Genomic DNA, 17310 nt, shown 5'->3' on the forward strand with positions numbered 1-17310 from the left:
TGGGGAGTTGTAATCTGTAAGTTACCTCGTTGACCCTCCGGAGGACCTTGAACGGCCCCACAAACCAGGGACTCAGCTTCTTAGAGGACAGGCAGAGCGAGAGGTTCCTGGTGGAGAGCCAGACACGATCACCAGGATGGAACACGGGAGCCTCACTGACGGTGGATGGCGCGCTAAAATCTCACGAGGGCATCGTTTCATACCTCTTCTGCGCACCTAAACCACTCATCCACCACAGGAGGTTCGGTCTGGATCGGATTCCACGGAGCCAGGGCCGGCTGATAACCCAGAACACACTGGAAGGGAGTCAGCTTAGTGTAGGAGTGTCCAAATTAATTCTGGGCGTATTCACCCCAAGGAAGGAATGGGGCCCACTCCCCCTGCTGGTCCTGGCAGTGAATCCTCAGGAACCTCCCCAGCTCCTGGTTCATCATCTCCACCTGCCCGTTAGATTGAGGCTGGTACCCAGAAGTGAGACTGACCGTGACCCCAGCTTCTCCATGAAAGCCTTCCTCCGGATGGTGAAAGTGCCGGAAGACCTGCTGGAACAGTACCTCAGCGACCCGGAGAGCGTTAGGGAGACCAGAGAGAGAGATGTAACTACATGATTTTGAGAATCTGTCCACAACCACCAAAATGGTGGTGAAACCATCAGACAAGGGGAGATCAGTGATTAAAGAAATTGACAGATGAGACCAGGGATGCTGTGGCACAGGAAGGGGAAGGAGTTTTCCTGCTGGAGCGTGCGGTGAGATTTATATTGAGTACATACTGAACTTGACATGAGTTGACATAGTGTGCAACGTCCTGTGCCAAAGTGGGCCACCATTATTTCTCAGAAAGGGATTGAGTGGTGCGGGTGACACCTGGGTGTCCAGAGGCGAGGGATGTGTGTGCCCAGGTCAGCAACCAATCTCTAACCCCTGTTGGGACGTAAATACGCTCCGGAGGACCGATTGATGAGCTGGCGGACACACACAGGGCCCTTTACCAATGTGGAAACACAGGGACAGGGAAAGCAGGTCCTCCGACATCCTGGTCCTCAGGCGGTAATCCTCCTCTCTGACCAGGAGATGGTGGGATTATGAAGTTGGAGCCACAGGAGGCCAATGATGACTTTGTGCATGGGTGCGGAGGTGAAGAGGAAGGAAAGGTTTTCCTGGTGCTTGGGTCCCACAGTGAGGGTGAGTGGAACTGTGACGTGCGTAATAGTGCCGGATCCCAATGGTCATATATCCAACGCTTGGACCAGAAATAGAGAAGAGAGCGGGTACGAGGTGATGTGCAGGGAGGAGGCAAAGGTCTCGTCAATAAAATTCCCTGTGTCACCAGAACCCTTTAGAGCTGTAGAAACAATAGATGAGGGACCGCCTCCTAGTGAAATCGATACTGAAAAAGGTTTGACGGACAGTGATGATGATGGAGTACTCATGCCTAACCCAGGAAGTCCCTCTGCTCTCGTGGATTCCGGGTTGGGACGTACCAGACACCGTTGAAGCTGGTGCCCTTCCTGGCCGCAATAGGGACAGAGCCCTAACTGCCTCCGATGGCATCGCTCAGCCGCGGGGAGGCTTGTGGCCATGGGTTCAGGCTCTGACGCAGAACAGTCAACGAAGGAGGGAGAGAGGCGATGGGAGTGCTGACGCTCCCAAAGGAGGTTATCCAGATGAATGACCATCGCGATGAGTGTGTCCAAGGTTAGATTTTCATCTCGGCAAGCCATCTCCGTCTGGACTTCTTTGCGCAATCCTCTTCTGAATAGGGTGCAGAGCGCCAGATTATTCCATCCACTGGATGCTGCCACTGTCCTCTCTGCCCTCCGGTGAATGGTGGAAGATCCTGAACCCCTCATAGGAACCCAGATCCTCTTCTCTCTCAGACGGCCATAGCCCACTCCAACGCCCGTCCGGACAGCAGGGAAATAACCGGGGCAACCTTGGACCTGTCTGTGGTGGGAACTCCCAACTGATGAGTGAAATAGAGGGAGCACTGGAGTAGGAAACCACGGCATTTGGAGGGAGACCCATAATATTTGTCCGGGAGAGACAAACGGGCATCGCTGACCTGGGTGGACTGTTGGATGGGCTGGGGTGCTGGCACGCTGGGTCGACTTGTGGTAGAGAATCCTCCACTTGTTGGAGGTGACGCCCCTCTGGAAATGTCGAGATGTTGAAAAATGTGGAGGACCTCATCCATAGCCATCCCCAGTTGTGCCAGGTGTTCATAGTGTTGGCGAAGTAAGTGTCCCTGTTCGCTGACTATCTGGGAGATGTCCTGATTAACTGATGCTTCCAAATGTTGAGGCAGTATTCTGTAACGTCGATGCAGGGAGTCAAGAAGCAGGTGCGGTTAGTGAGTTTAATATGAACAAACATACAAAATAAGACAAACGTCTGACAAAGAAACATAACCAACACTACCTGATAACTGATAACAAAAAATTATTATATTAAGGGTAAGTAGTCAGGGAGTAATGAAGTCCAGGTGTGACTGGTGATGAGATGCAGATGTGCGTGAAGATGGGTTTCCAGGACCGGTGGTTATTAGACCTGCGACATTGAGCGCCGGAGAGGGAGACGTGGCAAGGCTGAAACGTAACAAAATGTGGAACATTCAAGGGGTCTGAATACCTTCCAAATGCACTGTATATCCAGTTACTCATTGCGTATTTATACCTTGTGTAATTATTTTGATATTACTTCTCTTTTTTTCTCTCTGCATTGTTGGGAAAGGTCCGTAAGTAAGCTTTTCACTGTTAGTCTACACTAGTTGACGAAGCATGTGACAAATCAAATTTGATTGGATTTGACTTTAGTTTAAAATATACAAAATCTCTTCCATTCCTCTTCAGGTTGACAGTGCGTAGTGGTCTGCTAGCGGAGGTTCTCAGTGATGGAGGTCTGTTGGAACTTCTGCTTGGAGAACTACGCAGGAGGGCCAAGATACTCAGGAAGGCTAGAGGAGCAGGTATGTTATTGTAACAATGATGTTACCACATATAGTCTTATATAGAGCCTATAGAGCCTTTCTCTCTTCCTCACAGTGATCTCATCTCTCTCTGTCAGGTCCCCAAGATCAGTCAGCTGTAGAGGACAATGAGAGAGCTCTCACCACCAGCATGCTCACAGTAGTGGCTGCCCTCACCCTACGCTCCATCAGAAACACAGGTAAGTGTCGGAATCTGGTCTAGCGGTAGTGCAACCAACATTGCCCCCAAAGGCACTGGTCCGATCCATGGGTCCACCACTAGCCACTTTCCTCTCATCCTCATCTGTCTCCCCTCGCTTTTATATCTGCATCTATCCAAAGAAATGCTACACCCTATCAGGTACACACATCCCGATCACTCTCCAGCTCTCCCCCGCTCTCTCGCTTTCTCTCTTTCCCGCTCTCTCAGTGTCAGTCCGTGACCTTGGGATGGTTCCCTACATAAAGATATTTCTAGATGAGGAGCAGTACAGAGGACCAACCCTCAGCATCCTGGAGCAGCTGTCAGAGATAAACCCTGACGAGTTTATGTCTACGGCTATAGGAGCTCTCTGTTCCTCTACACAACAGGAGCTGGGGCTCAAACAAGACCTGCTGCAGGTACACACACAGACATTGATCCCTCTCTAATGTTTTATGGATTGTTGTCAGAAACACATTTTGCTAAAGCATGAGGAGAAACGACAGCCAACAAAAACACGTGAGGGTCTCGACTAATCATTTTCACGTCAAATTTTAACAAATTGTAACATGTTTAAAACATAATAAGGCAGTGAATTTGTTATCCCATCCTCCAGGAGCTTTATTACATTATAGACAAATGCAGATTGATTAGCTGATACAGGTTTAGCTGTTAGCCGGGGCGCTATTTGATTACCCCTGCAGCCCTGTGCTGTAGCTCTATGAAGATTAGGACCTCTATCACATCAGAGAATGGCTGATAAACCTGATTAGGTCTAAGTGAGTTAGCGACTTACTGTACGTGTCTATTTTTATAGATCAGAATGAGAGGGGTACTAACTCGCAGACGATATATGTGTGTGTGTGTGTGTGGTGGTGGGGTGTTTGTGTGTTTGGTGTGTGTGCGAGTGTGTGTATTTCTATACGAGTTTGTGTGAGTGTGTGTGCGCGAGTGTGTCTATGTGTGTTAACTTGATTAAAGCAGGTGGCAGTCAGATTTAGTGTGACCTGGTTTGGCGTGTGTTGAGAGCCATTGTGATTAGTCTAATTCTTGTTAATCACATTTCTCTCTGCGTTCTGCCACACACATTGCCTATCAGATGGATTAGACCACTAAATTAGATGAAGCTAATCACATTTAGCTTAGTCCTCAACAATGGTTACCCCAAATAATTTATGATTTTGTTATTTATTTATGTCAGGACTATTTTTCATCCCTTCATGACCTGCTTGTTTTAATTGGCCGGATAGAACGGAAGAGATAAGCTTGCATCTTGCTTTGTTTACTTATTGAGAGGCAATTGAATGCATTATACATTATTACTCAAAATGTTTACACAGTGCCTAGTGAAAGTCTACACACCCCTTGCACAGATTCACATTTTGCTGCCTTAAAAATCATTCTAAAAAGGGATAAAAAAAAATAAATAAAAATATGTCTTGATTGGGTATGTCCCCACACCCCATAGTTTATACTTGGTGGAAGCACCTTTGGCGGCAATTACAATGACTTTCCAAGAGGCGTTGAGTGTTCTTGAGTGGTCTACTCTCTGTCCTGACTTGAGTCTGCTTGAAAGGTTTGAAAATTACTGTCCATCAATGATTCCCAACCAAATTTACTGAGCTTGAGCAATTTTGACAAAAACAATTAATATATGTTGCCTTAATTAAGAGTTGTGCGAAGTTGGTAGAATCTTATTCAAAATTATTCACAGCTGTAGTTGCTGCCAAAGGGGCTTCCACAAAGTATTAACTTTGGGGTAAGAATGTAAGCTCACTTCGCAGCTAGCTTGAAATCTTGCCGATGGAACTATCCAATTGGAACCTCTTGTGTAGTTCAATTGTTTTGCATGTTGTCAAGCGGGCAGTTAAGTGTGTTGGTAAGGTAGAGGACCCTGGTACAAGCCCAGTCAGAGGTAAGTCCAGGGTGGCAGCACTATATGCTAAGTTAGCATACTGACACTGGTTTTATAAAGACATGAGCAATCAAGACATCTTTGTTTTACATTTTTTAGAAATTGAGAAAATGTTCTAAAATGTTTCTTTCACTTTGAAAGTGGAGCAGGTTGTGTAGATAACTAGTAAAGAAAAAGCAGAAAAAAATGAGTGCAAGGGGTGTAGACTTTCACGAGGCATTATACATATCTAGATGTTGGTCACTGATGCCTTTGTGACAACATACTCCCAAACCTCAAACATCTCAAACATCCCAAAGAGAATACTGTGTGTGAGCTGAATAGTTTGGTCCAGGCTATTCTGTTTGTGCTGTCTGTAAAGGGTTCATTCTGTATAGGTCAAGTTCAATGACCTCAATCTATGTCTGTAAACGTAATCTTCTCAATAGCCAATAGCCATGTTAACAGGACTTTCTCGATCTGCCTCATCCATATAACATAGTCTACCTTGTTTGTTAGATAGTCAGAGAGGACTAAAGCACAAATGGAGCCAGACGTGTGTGTGTACATTTTCTGTAACTGAATTATCTCTCTCTGTTCTCCAGTCAGTTTTGAAGGTTCTGGAGAGACCTAACAGTTGGGGGGCGTTTCGACGTGCGCGGGGCTTCACCGGCCTGCTGTCCCTGGTGGTGGACATGGAGGGGGCTCTGAGTGACTCCACTCAGGGTGGGGTGTGGGGTGCTAAGGAGCAGCAGGGGATACTAGACCTCCTCTTCCTCACCCTACACACCCTCGCTCTAGCTGTCCATGTACACCCTGTCAACTCACACCAGTTCCAGGTAAGTAACACCACTCTACTGTGATGTCATTAATTCAAATGAGGTGTCCAATAACCTTGTAAGCCAAAGGATGGGTTGTATGAAAGTGACCAGACATGAAAATAATTCATTAATTTGTTCCAGGCTGAAGGGTTCTACGAGAGGCTGGCTGAAGCCTTACTACGGCTGGGTTGTTTCCAGACTGAGGGCTGGGAGGCGACAGAGAGGATGGAGGGCCACGCTGGGGGTATGATGAGTAGGGGCCTGGGCCAGAGATGGGGTCAGAGAGAAACAGAGGACAATCATTCTCTTGGGAGGAGCTTCCACCAGTTTCTGGAGCTTTCTGAGACCCCAGTGCTCACCTCCCTCTCTTCCACCTCCAAGCCACCCCTGCCTCCCCCTTTACAGACCTGTATCAGGCTCCTCTCCTACCTGGACCAATTAGCTACAGGGACCTACGCTGCCCTTAAGATGACAGCAGGACATGTGGGAGAGAAGAGAGAGGAGGGGGGAGATGGAGAGACCCAGGGGGGAGGAGAGAGGCTGCAGACTGTGCCACCAACCCAACAGACTTTACAGACACCAGAGGATGAACTACCGGGGGGATCCAGACCTGCAGGCCACAGCGTCGCTGTTGTCTGCTCTGAGACTAACTACAGGTGGAACTGTTGTTTCTTGTTAAAGAGATACACTATCGTACCAGAGTATCTCTATTTCAATGTCCATCTATATCTATCTCCCTTTCTACCTCCTTCTCCTTTCCTTTTCCCCCTCCCTTTCCATCTTCACCTCCCTATATATCACAGTGGTTTTCTTCTAAGCTTTTACAGTGCATTCAGAAAGTATTCAGACCTCAGATCTGGGGAAGGGTACCAAAAAAATGTCTACGGTATTGAAAGTCCCAAATAACACAGTGGCCTCCATCATTGTTATTTTGGAACAACCAAGATTTTCCTAGAGCTGGCCGCCCAGCTAAACTGAGAAATCGGAGGAGAAGGCCTTGGTCACGGAGGTGAAAGAGTTTCAGAGTTCCTCTGTTTAGATGGGAGAACCTTCCAGAAGGACAACCATCTCTGCAGCACTCCACCAATCAGGCCTTTATGGTAGAGTGGCCAGACGGAAGCCACTCCTCAGTAAAAGGCACATGACAACCTGCTTGGAGTTTTCCAAAAGGCACCTAAAGGACTCTCAGACCATGAGAAACAAGATTCTCTGGTCTGATGAAACCAAGATTGAACTCTTTGGGCTGAATGCCAGGCATTTTGAGGAAACCAGGCACCAGCCCTACAGCGAAACATGATGGTGGCAGCATCATGGTGTGGGGGTGTGTCAGCGACAGGGACTGGGAGACTAGTCAGGATCGAGGGAAAGATGAATGGAGCAAAGTACAGAGAGATCTTTGATGAAAACCTGCTCCAGAGCACTCAGGATCTCATACTGGGGCGAAGGTTTACCTCCCAACAGGACAACAACGTTAAGCACACAGCCAAGACAAAGCAGGAGTGTCTTCAGGACAAGTGTCTGAATATCCTTGAGTGGCCCAGCCAGAACCCGATTGATCGAACATCTATAATTATATGACCATTTGAATCAGCTGTGCTAATTCTAGGCCTGGAAATAGCTGTGTAGAGACGCTTCCCATTGAACCTGAAAGAGCTTGAGAGAATATGCAGAGAAGAATTGGAGAAACTCCCCAAATACAGGTGTGCCAAGCTTGTAGCATCATAACAAAGAAGAGTCGAGGCTGTAACCACTACCAAAGGTGTTTCAATACTTATGTAAATGTGATATTTAATTTTTTTATTTTGCAAAAAAATTAAAAACCTTTGATTTTGCTTTGTCATTATGGAGTATTATGTGTAAATTGATGTGGGGGGAAAACTATTTAATCCGTTTTAAAATAAGGCTGTAATGTGTAAAAATGTGTAAAAAGTCAAGGGTCCTGAATACTTTCCGAATGTACTGTATATTCCAGGTTGTTGCATGAGTGTTACTTTCTCTCTTATCCAATCTATCTGAGGCCAAGCAAGATTGCTTCATATTATAATTACATTATAACTATGTCATACTATGTATCTGTGGGTTTATGGGTTCAGGTTTACCTGTGACCAGACCATACTGTATCCTGGAGCCCTCAGGGTCATCATGACTCTCCTGCCTCATGTCTTTACTGCAGAGGATCCACAGGTAACCTATCAGCAGACCGACTACACTGCTCTGTCATACGCAGGAATCAATGCAGAAATCGACTCAGTTTAGTTAGATTTCATTCACGCTCTACTGCTCTTTCATATTATGTAGAAATCAATTAATTGGAATTCAACTCAGTTCAGTTCAATTGGATTACTCATAGCTTCTCTCTTCTCAGACTGCTTTGCTGTCATTTGAATTTTACTCAATTCGATTAAATTGAATTCTTCATCACTCCTCCTCTCCCCCAGCTGTCAGTGGAGGTCCAGTACTCAGTAGCCCACCACCTCCAGGTGATGGTAACATCAGAGAAGAACCGTCAGATTGTCTGCAAGGGGGGTTTGGTGTCCACTCTACTAACCCACTGTCGAAGCATCCTGCTCAGGCCGGACCACCCACTATACCTGCCTGACACACGCATCCTGGAGAAAATCTCCTCACACTCCATCTCCCACATAGACCTCAGGTCAGCTGCTTTTCTTGGCACCAAGCTTGGGTGTGTATACGTATTAGGCACCAAATGGCAGAAAATGGACTGAAACAGGGAAGGACTATCTGGACACGTTTCCGTTTTCTGATTCAATAAGTTTTAAAACATTGTCCCTGTGCTGATCTCACTACCCACCGTTGAGGAATCTTTTTTTGTATTTAAAATGGATAGTTCACCCCAAAATCAAAGCTTGACGAATGTTATCTTACCTCTTATTTCCTCCTGCTCCAGGCGTTTCCTGTGTCTTTGTGATCCTCTGATGTGCCAAGCTAACAAAATTGCTGCCACCTCTGCTCCAGAATCCAACACACAATGCCCCTTTTCTCCCTCCAATGGTAAAGATACAGAACTTTTATCTGATTTTAACCATGTAATTTGAGTCCTGCACTAGCACTGTTGATTTAACTAATAAGGTCATAATTATATGACCATTTGAATCAGCTGTGCTAATTCTAGAATACATCAAAGAAGTGGACTGGCTAGGGGTACTCGAGGAGAGGTTTGGGAAACACTGGTCTAGAGGAAGCAGACAGCATTTGAAATGTTGCACATCTGTGTTCCAAAAAGTGTAGCTTTTAACTTTAGGCCTATACTGTATGTAGTCTTTACATGTAATTCTGTAATTGCTAATGAAATAAACATGGTTGTAATTGTATAATTAATCTAATTTTGCAGGCCACAGCCCAGAGAAGGCAGACAGCTTAACAGATAGTGAGACCACCACTCGCTCCATCATGAAGCGCTCTTTTAGCCTGCTGAGCTCCTCTCCTCCTATTGGCTCTCCTGTCGGCCAGCCCCTCCCCCTGCACCAAATCATTAGCCTAGTCTCTATGACGTCACCAAGGAGCTTCCGACCACACCGAGTCTCCACCTCTCCGGCCTTTGTGGAGTTTGATATGACTGAGAGTGGCTATGGGTGAGTCCACTGTACTGGGTAGGTTGGAAGTGGGATTGGTTCTGATAGGTTTGCATAGGATTCCAATGATTCACTAGCCTGATCCCAGATCTGTTTGTGATGTCTTGCCAACTTCTATGGTCATTGTCATACGAAATGTTCTGTTGCTCACCATTGATTTGACAATGACGTGTGTTTCTGTGTGTGTGTGCATGTCTGTGTGTGTGTGTTTTCAGATGTCTATTTCTACCATCCCTGGCTACAGTGAAAGGTGTCAATGCTGACTCCATCCCAACAGGGGGAATAGGAGGAGGTAAGACAGGAGGGGAGGGAGTTCACCTAGTACTGTATCAACTACGTTTTACTTTTAACAACTATATGTTTTCCTATTTTACTTGTTTAAATGGATTTGCTTTGAAAATGCTGTATGACCTATGTTTGGTTTACTTTATCTCTGCTTGTCCCCTCTCCTCCTCCTCCTCTTCCATTCAACCAGACTGTCGTGGTTTCCCTCCGGCAGCAGGCCTGTCATATTCCTGCTGGTTCCTGATCAGCAGGTTCAGTTCAGCCCGTGATTCCCACCCGATCTGGCTGCTGTCTGTGGTGCGCCATATGTCCCGTGCCGAACAGCAGTACGTCTGTCTGTCTGTCTCCATCTCAGCCAGCGATGGATGTTTGGTCATCTCAACTGAGGAGGAGCCTTTCACCTTCCTGGGTAAAGACATGCTAAAGAGACATTGGAATGACCTAAACCTGTGCTGTAATGTTTTCTTTGGCACAATATGCTATTTACAAAAATATATACACCAATCCCAAACCAACCTCTAGACCAGGGGTGTCAAACTCATTTTTGGAGTGTGTGCCTAGTGTGTGCTGGTTTTTGGTGTTTCCTTTCAATTAAGACCCAGACAACCAGGTGAGGGTAGTTTCTTACTAATCAATGACATTAATTCATCAATCAAGTCCAAGGAAGGAGCGGAAACCCGCAGACACTTGGACATCCGTGCAATGAATTAGACACGTGCTTTAGAACAATGTTCCGGCTAAGATGTGCGTGTGCACGCACTTCCTCCAGGAATGCCACGCAGAAGAAATGCAGTGCCGCACAGAAACGCAAGAGATTGAAATTCACTGAGTTCGCCCCATAAGTTTACACTATGTACACTACCGGTCAAAAGTTTTGGAACACATACTCATTCAAGGGTTTTTATTTATTTTTACTATTTGCTACATTGTAGAACAATAGTGAAGACATCAAAACTATGAAATAACACATATGGAATCATGTTGTAACCAAATAAGTGTTCAACAAATCAACATATATTTTAGATATTTGATTCTTCAATTAGCCACATTTGCCTTGATGACAGCTTTGCACACTCTTGGCATTCTCTCAACCTTTTTGATGATGTATCAATCAATCAAATGTATTTATTAAGCCCTTTTTACATCAGGAAAATAAGGAGAAATAGAGAATTAGAGGGAGCATACTTAAATTCACAAAGGACACCAGATGAGAGGAGAAATACTCCAAATATAACAGACTGACCCTAGCCCCCCGACACGAACTATTGCAGCATAATTTCTGGGGGCTGAGACAGGAGGGGTCGGGAGACACTGTGGCCAAGTTAAACTATACCCCCGGAGAGAACCAACCAGGCAGGATATAACCCCACCCACTTTAACAAAGCACAGCCCCCACACCACTAGAGGAATATCTTAAACCACCAATTTATAGCCCACAAAGATCTCCCCCACAGCACGAACCCGAGGGGGGCGCCAACCCGGACAGGAAGATCACGTCATAGCCTCAACCCACTCAAGTGATGCACCCCTCCTTGGGACGGCATGGAAGAGCACCAGTAAGCCAGTGACTCAGCCCCTGTAATAGGGTTAGAGGCAGAGAGTTCCAGTGGAGAGAGGTTGAACCGGCCAGGCAGAGACAGCAAGGGTGGTTCGTCGCTCCAGTGCCTATCCGTTCACCTTCACACCCCTGGGCCAGCCTACACTTATTCATAGGTCCTACTGAAGAGATGAGTCTTCAATAAAGACTTAAAGGTCGAGACCGAGTCTGCTTCTCTCACATGGATAGGCAGACCATTCCATAAAAATTGAGCTCTGTTTTTAGAAAGCCCTGCCTCCAGCTGTTTGCTTACAAATTCTAGGGATAATAAAGAGGCCTGCTTCTTGTAACAGTAGCGTACATGTACAGTGGGGCAAAAAAGTATTTAGTCAGCCACCAATTGTGCAAGTTCTCCCACTTAAAAAGATGAGAGAGGCCTGTAATTGTCATCATAGGTAGACTTCAACTATGACAGACAAAATGAGAAAAAAATTCCAGAAAATCACATTGTAGGATTTTTAATTAATTTATGAGAACTTGAGAATTCAACTTGCACAATTGGTGGCTGACTAAATACTTTTTTGCCCCACTGTAGGTATGTACAGCAGGACCAAATCAGAAAGATAGATAGGAGCAAGCCCATGTAATGCGTTGTAGGTTAGCAGTAAAACCTTTAAATCAGCCCTAGCCTTAACAGGAAGCCAGTGTAGAGAGGCTAGCACTGTAATATGATCACATGTTTTGGTTCTAGTCAAGATTCTAGCAGCTGTGTTTAGCACTGAAGTTTATTTAGTGCTTTAACCGGGTCGCCAGAAAGTAGAGCATTGCAGTAGTCTAATCTAGAAGTGATAAAAGCATGGATGAACTTTTCTGCATCATTTTTGGACAGAAAGTTTTTGATTTTTGCAATGTTACGTATATGAAAAAAAGCTGTCCTTGAAACACTCTTGATATGTTCATCAAAAGAGAGATCAGGGTCCAGAGTAACACCAAGGTCCTTCACAGTTTAATTTGAGATGACTGTACAACCATCAAGATTAATTGTCAGGTCCAACAGAAGATCTTTGGACCTAGAACTAGCATCTCTGTTTTGTCGGAGTTTAAAAGTAAAACATTTTCCCCATCCACTTCCTTAGGTCTAAATACAGGCTTCCAGGTAGGGCCATTTTGGGGCTTCACCATGTTTCATCGAAATGTATCGTCCTCACAGCAGTGAAAGGTGGAAGGTGGAGGGCATCTGGAAGGGCATCTTGGAATCTTTGGGTTGTCTGAGAATTTATAGCACGGCTTTTGATGATCCTTGGTTGGGGCCTGAACAGATTATTTGTTGTGATTGCAAACATAATACAATAGTGGTCCGATAGTCCAGGATTATGAGGAAAAACATTTAGATCCACAACATTTATTCCACGGGACAAAACTAGGTCCAGAGTATGACTGTGGCAGTGAGTAGGTACAGTTTTGTTGGACAAAACCGACTGAGTTGATGATGCCTCCAAAAGCCTTTTGGAGTGGGTCTGTGAACTTTTCCATGTGAATATTAAAGTCACCAAAAATGTGAATATTATCTGCCATGACTACAAGGCCCGATAGGAATTCAGGGAACTCAGTGAGGAACGCTGTATATGGCCCAGTAGGCCTGTAAACAGTAGCTATAAAAGGTGATTGAGTAGGCTGCATAGATTTCATAATGTTTAGTTTTGCCCAACCGAGATCGAGGCACAGTCAGTGACTGTGCCTAGTCACTGACTGTGCTAGTGGCAGACTCCACTAAGCTGGCAGGCTGGCCAACAGCCTGCTGCCTGGCCTGCACCCTATCTCATTGTGGAGCTAGAGGAGTTAGAGCCCTGGCTATGTTCATAGATAAGATGAGAGCACCCCTCCAGCTAGGATGGAGTCCGTCACTCCTCAGCAGGCCAGGCGTGTTCCTGTTTGTGGGTGAGTCCCAGATAGAGGGCCAATTATCTACAAATTCTATATTTTGGGAGGGACAGAAAACAAATTTCAACCAGCGATTGAGTTGTGAGACTCTGCTGTAGAGCTCATCACTCCCCCTAACTGGGAGGGGGCCAGAGTCAATAACTCGATGCCAAAACATCTTTCTAGCTGACTTACACGCTGAGGCTATGATGTGCTTGGTGACCGCTGACTGTTTCATCCTAATATCATTGTTGCCGACGTGGATAACAATATCCCTATACTCTCTACACTGGTAGATGGGATGGTAGCGTCCCACCTGGCCAACATCCGGTGAAATTGCAGAGCGTGATATTCAAACTACAGAATTATACATATTTAACTTTCATAAAATCACAAGTGTAATGCATTCTTGTTAATCCAGCCGCTGTGTCAGATTTCAAAAAGGCTTTACGGCGAAAGCACACCATGCGATTATCTGAGGACAGCGCCCCTCATTCAAAAGCATGAAAAACATATTTCAACCAGGCAGGTGCGCCACGAAAGTCAGAATTAGCTAAATAATAAAAGCCTTACCTTTGATGCTCTTCCTCTGTTGGCACTCCAAAAGGTCCCAGATACATCACAAATGGTCCTTTTGTTTCATAATGTCCTTCTTTAAATCCATAACAACTCAGTTTATCTGGTGTGCTTCAGTCAATAATCCACCCAGTTTCCTTCCATCAAAATGCATACAAAATGAATCCCAAACGTTAATAATAAACTTTTCAAAAAAAGTCAAACAACGTTTATAATCAAACCTTAGGTACCCTAATACGTAAATAAACAATACAATTTAAGACGGAGAATCGTTATTGTCTTTACCGGAGAAAAATACCAAAGGAAGCGCTCTCTTTCATGCGCTTGGAAACACTACAGTCAAAATGGGAGCCACCTAGAAAAACTACAATTTCTGGCTCATTTTTCCAAAAAACAGCATGAAACTCTTTCTAAAGACTGTTGACATCGAGTGGAAGCCCTATGAACTGCAATCTGGGAGGATTTCGCCTTATAATAAAAGTGAAAGCCATTGAAAACAGTCGTAGGCTGACATTTTTGGGGGGAGATGGTTTGTCCTCGGGGTTTCGCCTGCCATATCAGTTCTGTTATACTCACAGGCATAATTTTAACAGTTTAAAACATTTTTGTGTTTTCTATCCAAATCTCCCAATTATATGTATATCCTAGCTTCTGAGCCTGAGTTACAGGCACGCTTTTCATCCGGATAGACAGTACTGCCCCCTACCCAAGAGAGGTTAACCAGCACCATCTTCAGATTACCCTTAACTTCGGTAGCCTTACCTTCTGGTAAAACAGTGACTAAATGCTGGATGATTCTTTTTTAAATCTACAGTAATACTGCGGTTAATGGAGTCGCCAATGACTGGGGTTTTCAATTTGTCAGAGCTAATGGTGGGAGGCTTTCGGCGTCTCAGACCCCGTAACGGGAGGAGGAGAGACCAGAGAAGGCTCGGCCTCTGACTCCGACTCGTTGCTTAATGAGGAGAACCAGTTGATAGTTTTTGTTGGCTGAATGAGCAGCACTGGTTGAGCATTCCTACAGCACTTCCTTCCAGAAGCCATGAGAAACTTGTCCGGCTGCGGGGACTGTGAGGGGATTTATACTCCTATCTGTACTTACTGATGGCACAGATGCTGTTTCGTCCTTTTCTACACTTAAATTACCCTTGCCTAACAATTGCGTTTGAAGCTGGGCTTGCAGCATGGCTATCCTCACCATTAGGTGACAGTTCACCTATGTATTTTTATATTTCACCTTTATTTAACCAGGTAGGCTAGTTGAGAACAAGTTCTCATTTGCAACTGTAACCAAGATAAAGCAAAGCAGCTCGACACATACAACAACACAGAGTTACACATGGAATAAACAAACACACAGTCAATAATACAGTAGAAAAAGTCTACATATAGTATGTGCAAATAAGGTAGGATAAAGGAGGTAAGGCAATAAATAGGCCATGGTGGCGAAGTAATTACAGTATAGCAATTAAACAATGGAATGATAGATGTGCAAAAGATTAATGTGCAAGTAGAGATACTGGGGTGCAAAGGAGCAAGATAAATAAATAAATACAGTATGGGAATGAGGTAGTTGGATGGGCTGTTTACAGATGGGCTATGTACAGGTGCAGTGATCTGTGAGCTGCTCTGACAGCTGGTGCTTAAAGCTAGTGAGGAAGATATGAGTCTCCAGATTCAGTGATTTTTGCAGTTTGTTCCAGTCATTGGCAGCAGAGAACTAGAAGGAAAGGCGGCCAAAGGAAGAATTGGCTTTGGGGGTGACCAGTGAGATATACCTGCTGGAGCGCGTGCTATGGGTGGGTGCTGCTATGGTGACCAGTGAGCGGAGATAAGGCCTAGCAGAGACTTGTAGATGACCTGGAGCCAGTGGGTTTGGCGACGAGTGTGAAGTGAGGGACAGCCAACAAGAGCATACAGGTCGCAGTGGTGGGTAGTATATGGGGCTTGGTGACAAAACGGATGGCACTGTGATAGACTGCATCCAATTTGTTGAGAGGAGTGTTGGAGGCTATTTTGTAAATTACATCCCCGAAGTCAAGGATCGGTAGGATGGTCAGTTTTACAAGGGTATGTTTGGCAGCATGAGTGAAGGATGCTTTGTTGCGAAATAGGAAGCCGATTCTGGATTTAATTTTGGATTGGAGATGCTTAATGTGAGTCTGGAATGAAAGTTTACAGTCTAACCAGACACCTAGTTATTTGTAGTTGTCCACATATTCTAAGTCAGAATCATCCAGAGTAGTGATGCTGGACGGTTGGGCAGTTGCGGGCAGCTACGGTTGAAGAGCATGCATTTAGTTTTACTTGCAATTAATAGCTGTTGGAGGTCATGGAAGGAGAGTAGCATGTCATTGAAGCTCATCTGGAGCTAACACAGAGTTAACACAGTGTCCAAAGAAGGGCCAGAGGTATACAGAATGGTGTCGTCTGCGTAGTGGAGGATCAGAGAATCACCAGCAGCAAGAGCGACATCCTTGATGTACACAGACAATTGAACCCCGTGGCACCCCCATAGAGACTGCAGTGGTCCGGACAACAGGCCCTCCGATTTGACACACTGAACTCTATCAGAGAAGTAGTTGGTGAACCAGGCGAGGCATCATTTGAGAAACCAAGGCTGTTGAGTCTGCCGATAAGAATGTGGTGATTGACAGAGTCGAAAGCCTTGGCCAGGTTGATGAATACACAGTAATGTCTCTTATTGATGCCGGTTATGATATCATTTAGGACCTTGAGCTTGGCTAAGGTGCACCCAAGACCAGCTCGGAAACCAGATTGCTTAGCGGAGAAGGTACAGTGGGATTTGAAATGGTCGGTAATCTGTTTGTTAACTTGGCTTTCGAAGACTTTAGAAAGGCAGGGTAGGATAGATATAGGTCAGTTTGGGTCTAGAGTGTCTCCCCCTTTGAAGAGGGGGATGACCACGGCAGCTTTCCAATCTTTGGGCATCTCAGACAATACGAAAGAGAGGTTGAACAGGCTAGTAATAGGGGTTTTAACAATTTCGGCAGATCATTTTAGAAAGAGAGGGTCCAGATTGTCTAGCCCGGCTGATTTGTGGGGGTCCAGATTTTACAGCTCTTTCAGACCATCAGCTATCTGGATTTGAGTGAAGGAGAAATGGTGGAGGCTTGGGTGAGTTACTGTGGGGGGTGGAGGGCTGTTGATCAGGGTAGGGGTAACCAGGTGGAAAGCATGGCCAGCTGTAGAAAAATGGTTATTGAAATTCTCAATTATAATGGATGGTGGTGACAGAGTTTCCTAGCCTCAGTGCAGTGGGCAGCTGGGAGGAAGTGCTGTTATTCTCCATGGACTTTAAAGTGTCCCAGAACCTTTCTGAGTTTGTGCTACAGGATGCAAATTTCGCTTGCAAAAGCTAGCCTTAGCTTTCCTAACTGCCTGTGTATGTTGGTTCCTAACTTCCCTGAAAAGTTCCATATCACGGGGGCTATTCGATGCTGATGCAGAACGCCACAGGATGTTTTTGTCATGTACTGTCATGTTGTCTTGTC

At 45.3% G+C, this 17310-nt stretch overlaps 1 protein-coding gene across 4 annotated transcripts in view; it reads left to right on the top strand.

Moving 5' to 3' along the window:
• The window catches only part of wdfy4 (WDFY family member 4), a 179575-nt gene that overhangs the window by 44681 nt on the left and 117584 nt on the right, over positions 1-17310 (top strand). For all 4 annotated transcript variants that reach the window (XM_036960206.1, XM_036960204.1, XM_036960203.1 and 1 more), the window contains exons 11-21: positions 2852-2967; positions 3066-3167; positions 3398-3588; positions 5669-5902; positions 6026-6540; positions 7978-8068; positions 8323-8537; positions 8793-8896; positions 9237-9477; positions 9693-9769; positions 9953-10171. In XM_036960206.1, coding sequence (XP_036816101.1) covers positions 2852-2967; positions 3066-3167; positions 3398-3588; positions 5669-5902; positions 6026-6540; positions 7978-8068; positions 8323-8537; positions 8793-8896; positions 9237-9477; positions 9693-9769; positions 9953-10171 — 2105 coding nt within the window. The remainder of the gene's footprint in view (positions 1-2851; positions 2968-3065; positions 3168-3397; positions 3589-5668; positions 5903-6025; positions 6541-7977; positions 8069-8322; positions 8538-8792; positions 8897-9236; positions 9478-9692; positions 9770-9952; positions 10172-17310) is intronic.

This window comes from Oncorhynchus mykiss, chromosome 23 (assembly GCF_013265735.2).
Source record: "Oncorhynchus mykiss isolate Arlee chromosome 23, USDA_OmykA_1.1, whole genome shotgun sequence".
NCBI lineage: Eukaryota > Metazoa > Chordata > Actinopteri > Salmoniformes > Salmonidae > Oncorhynchus > Oncorhynchus mykiss.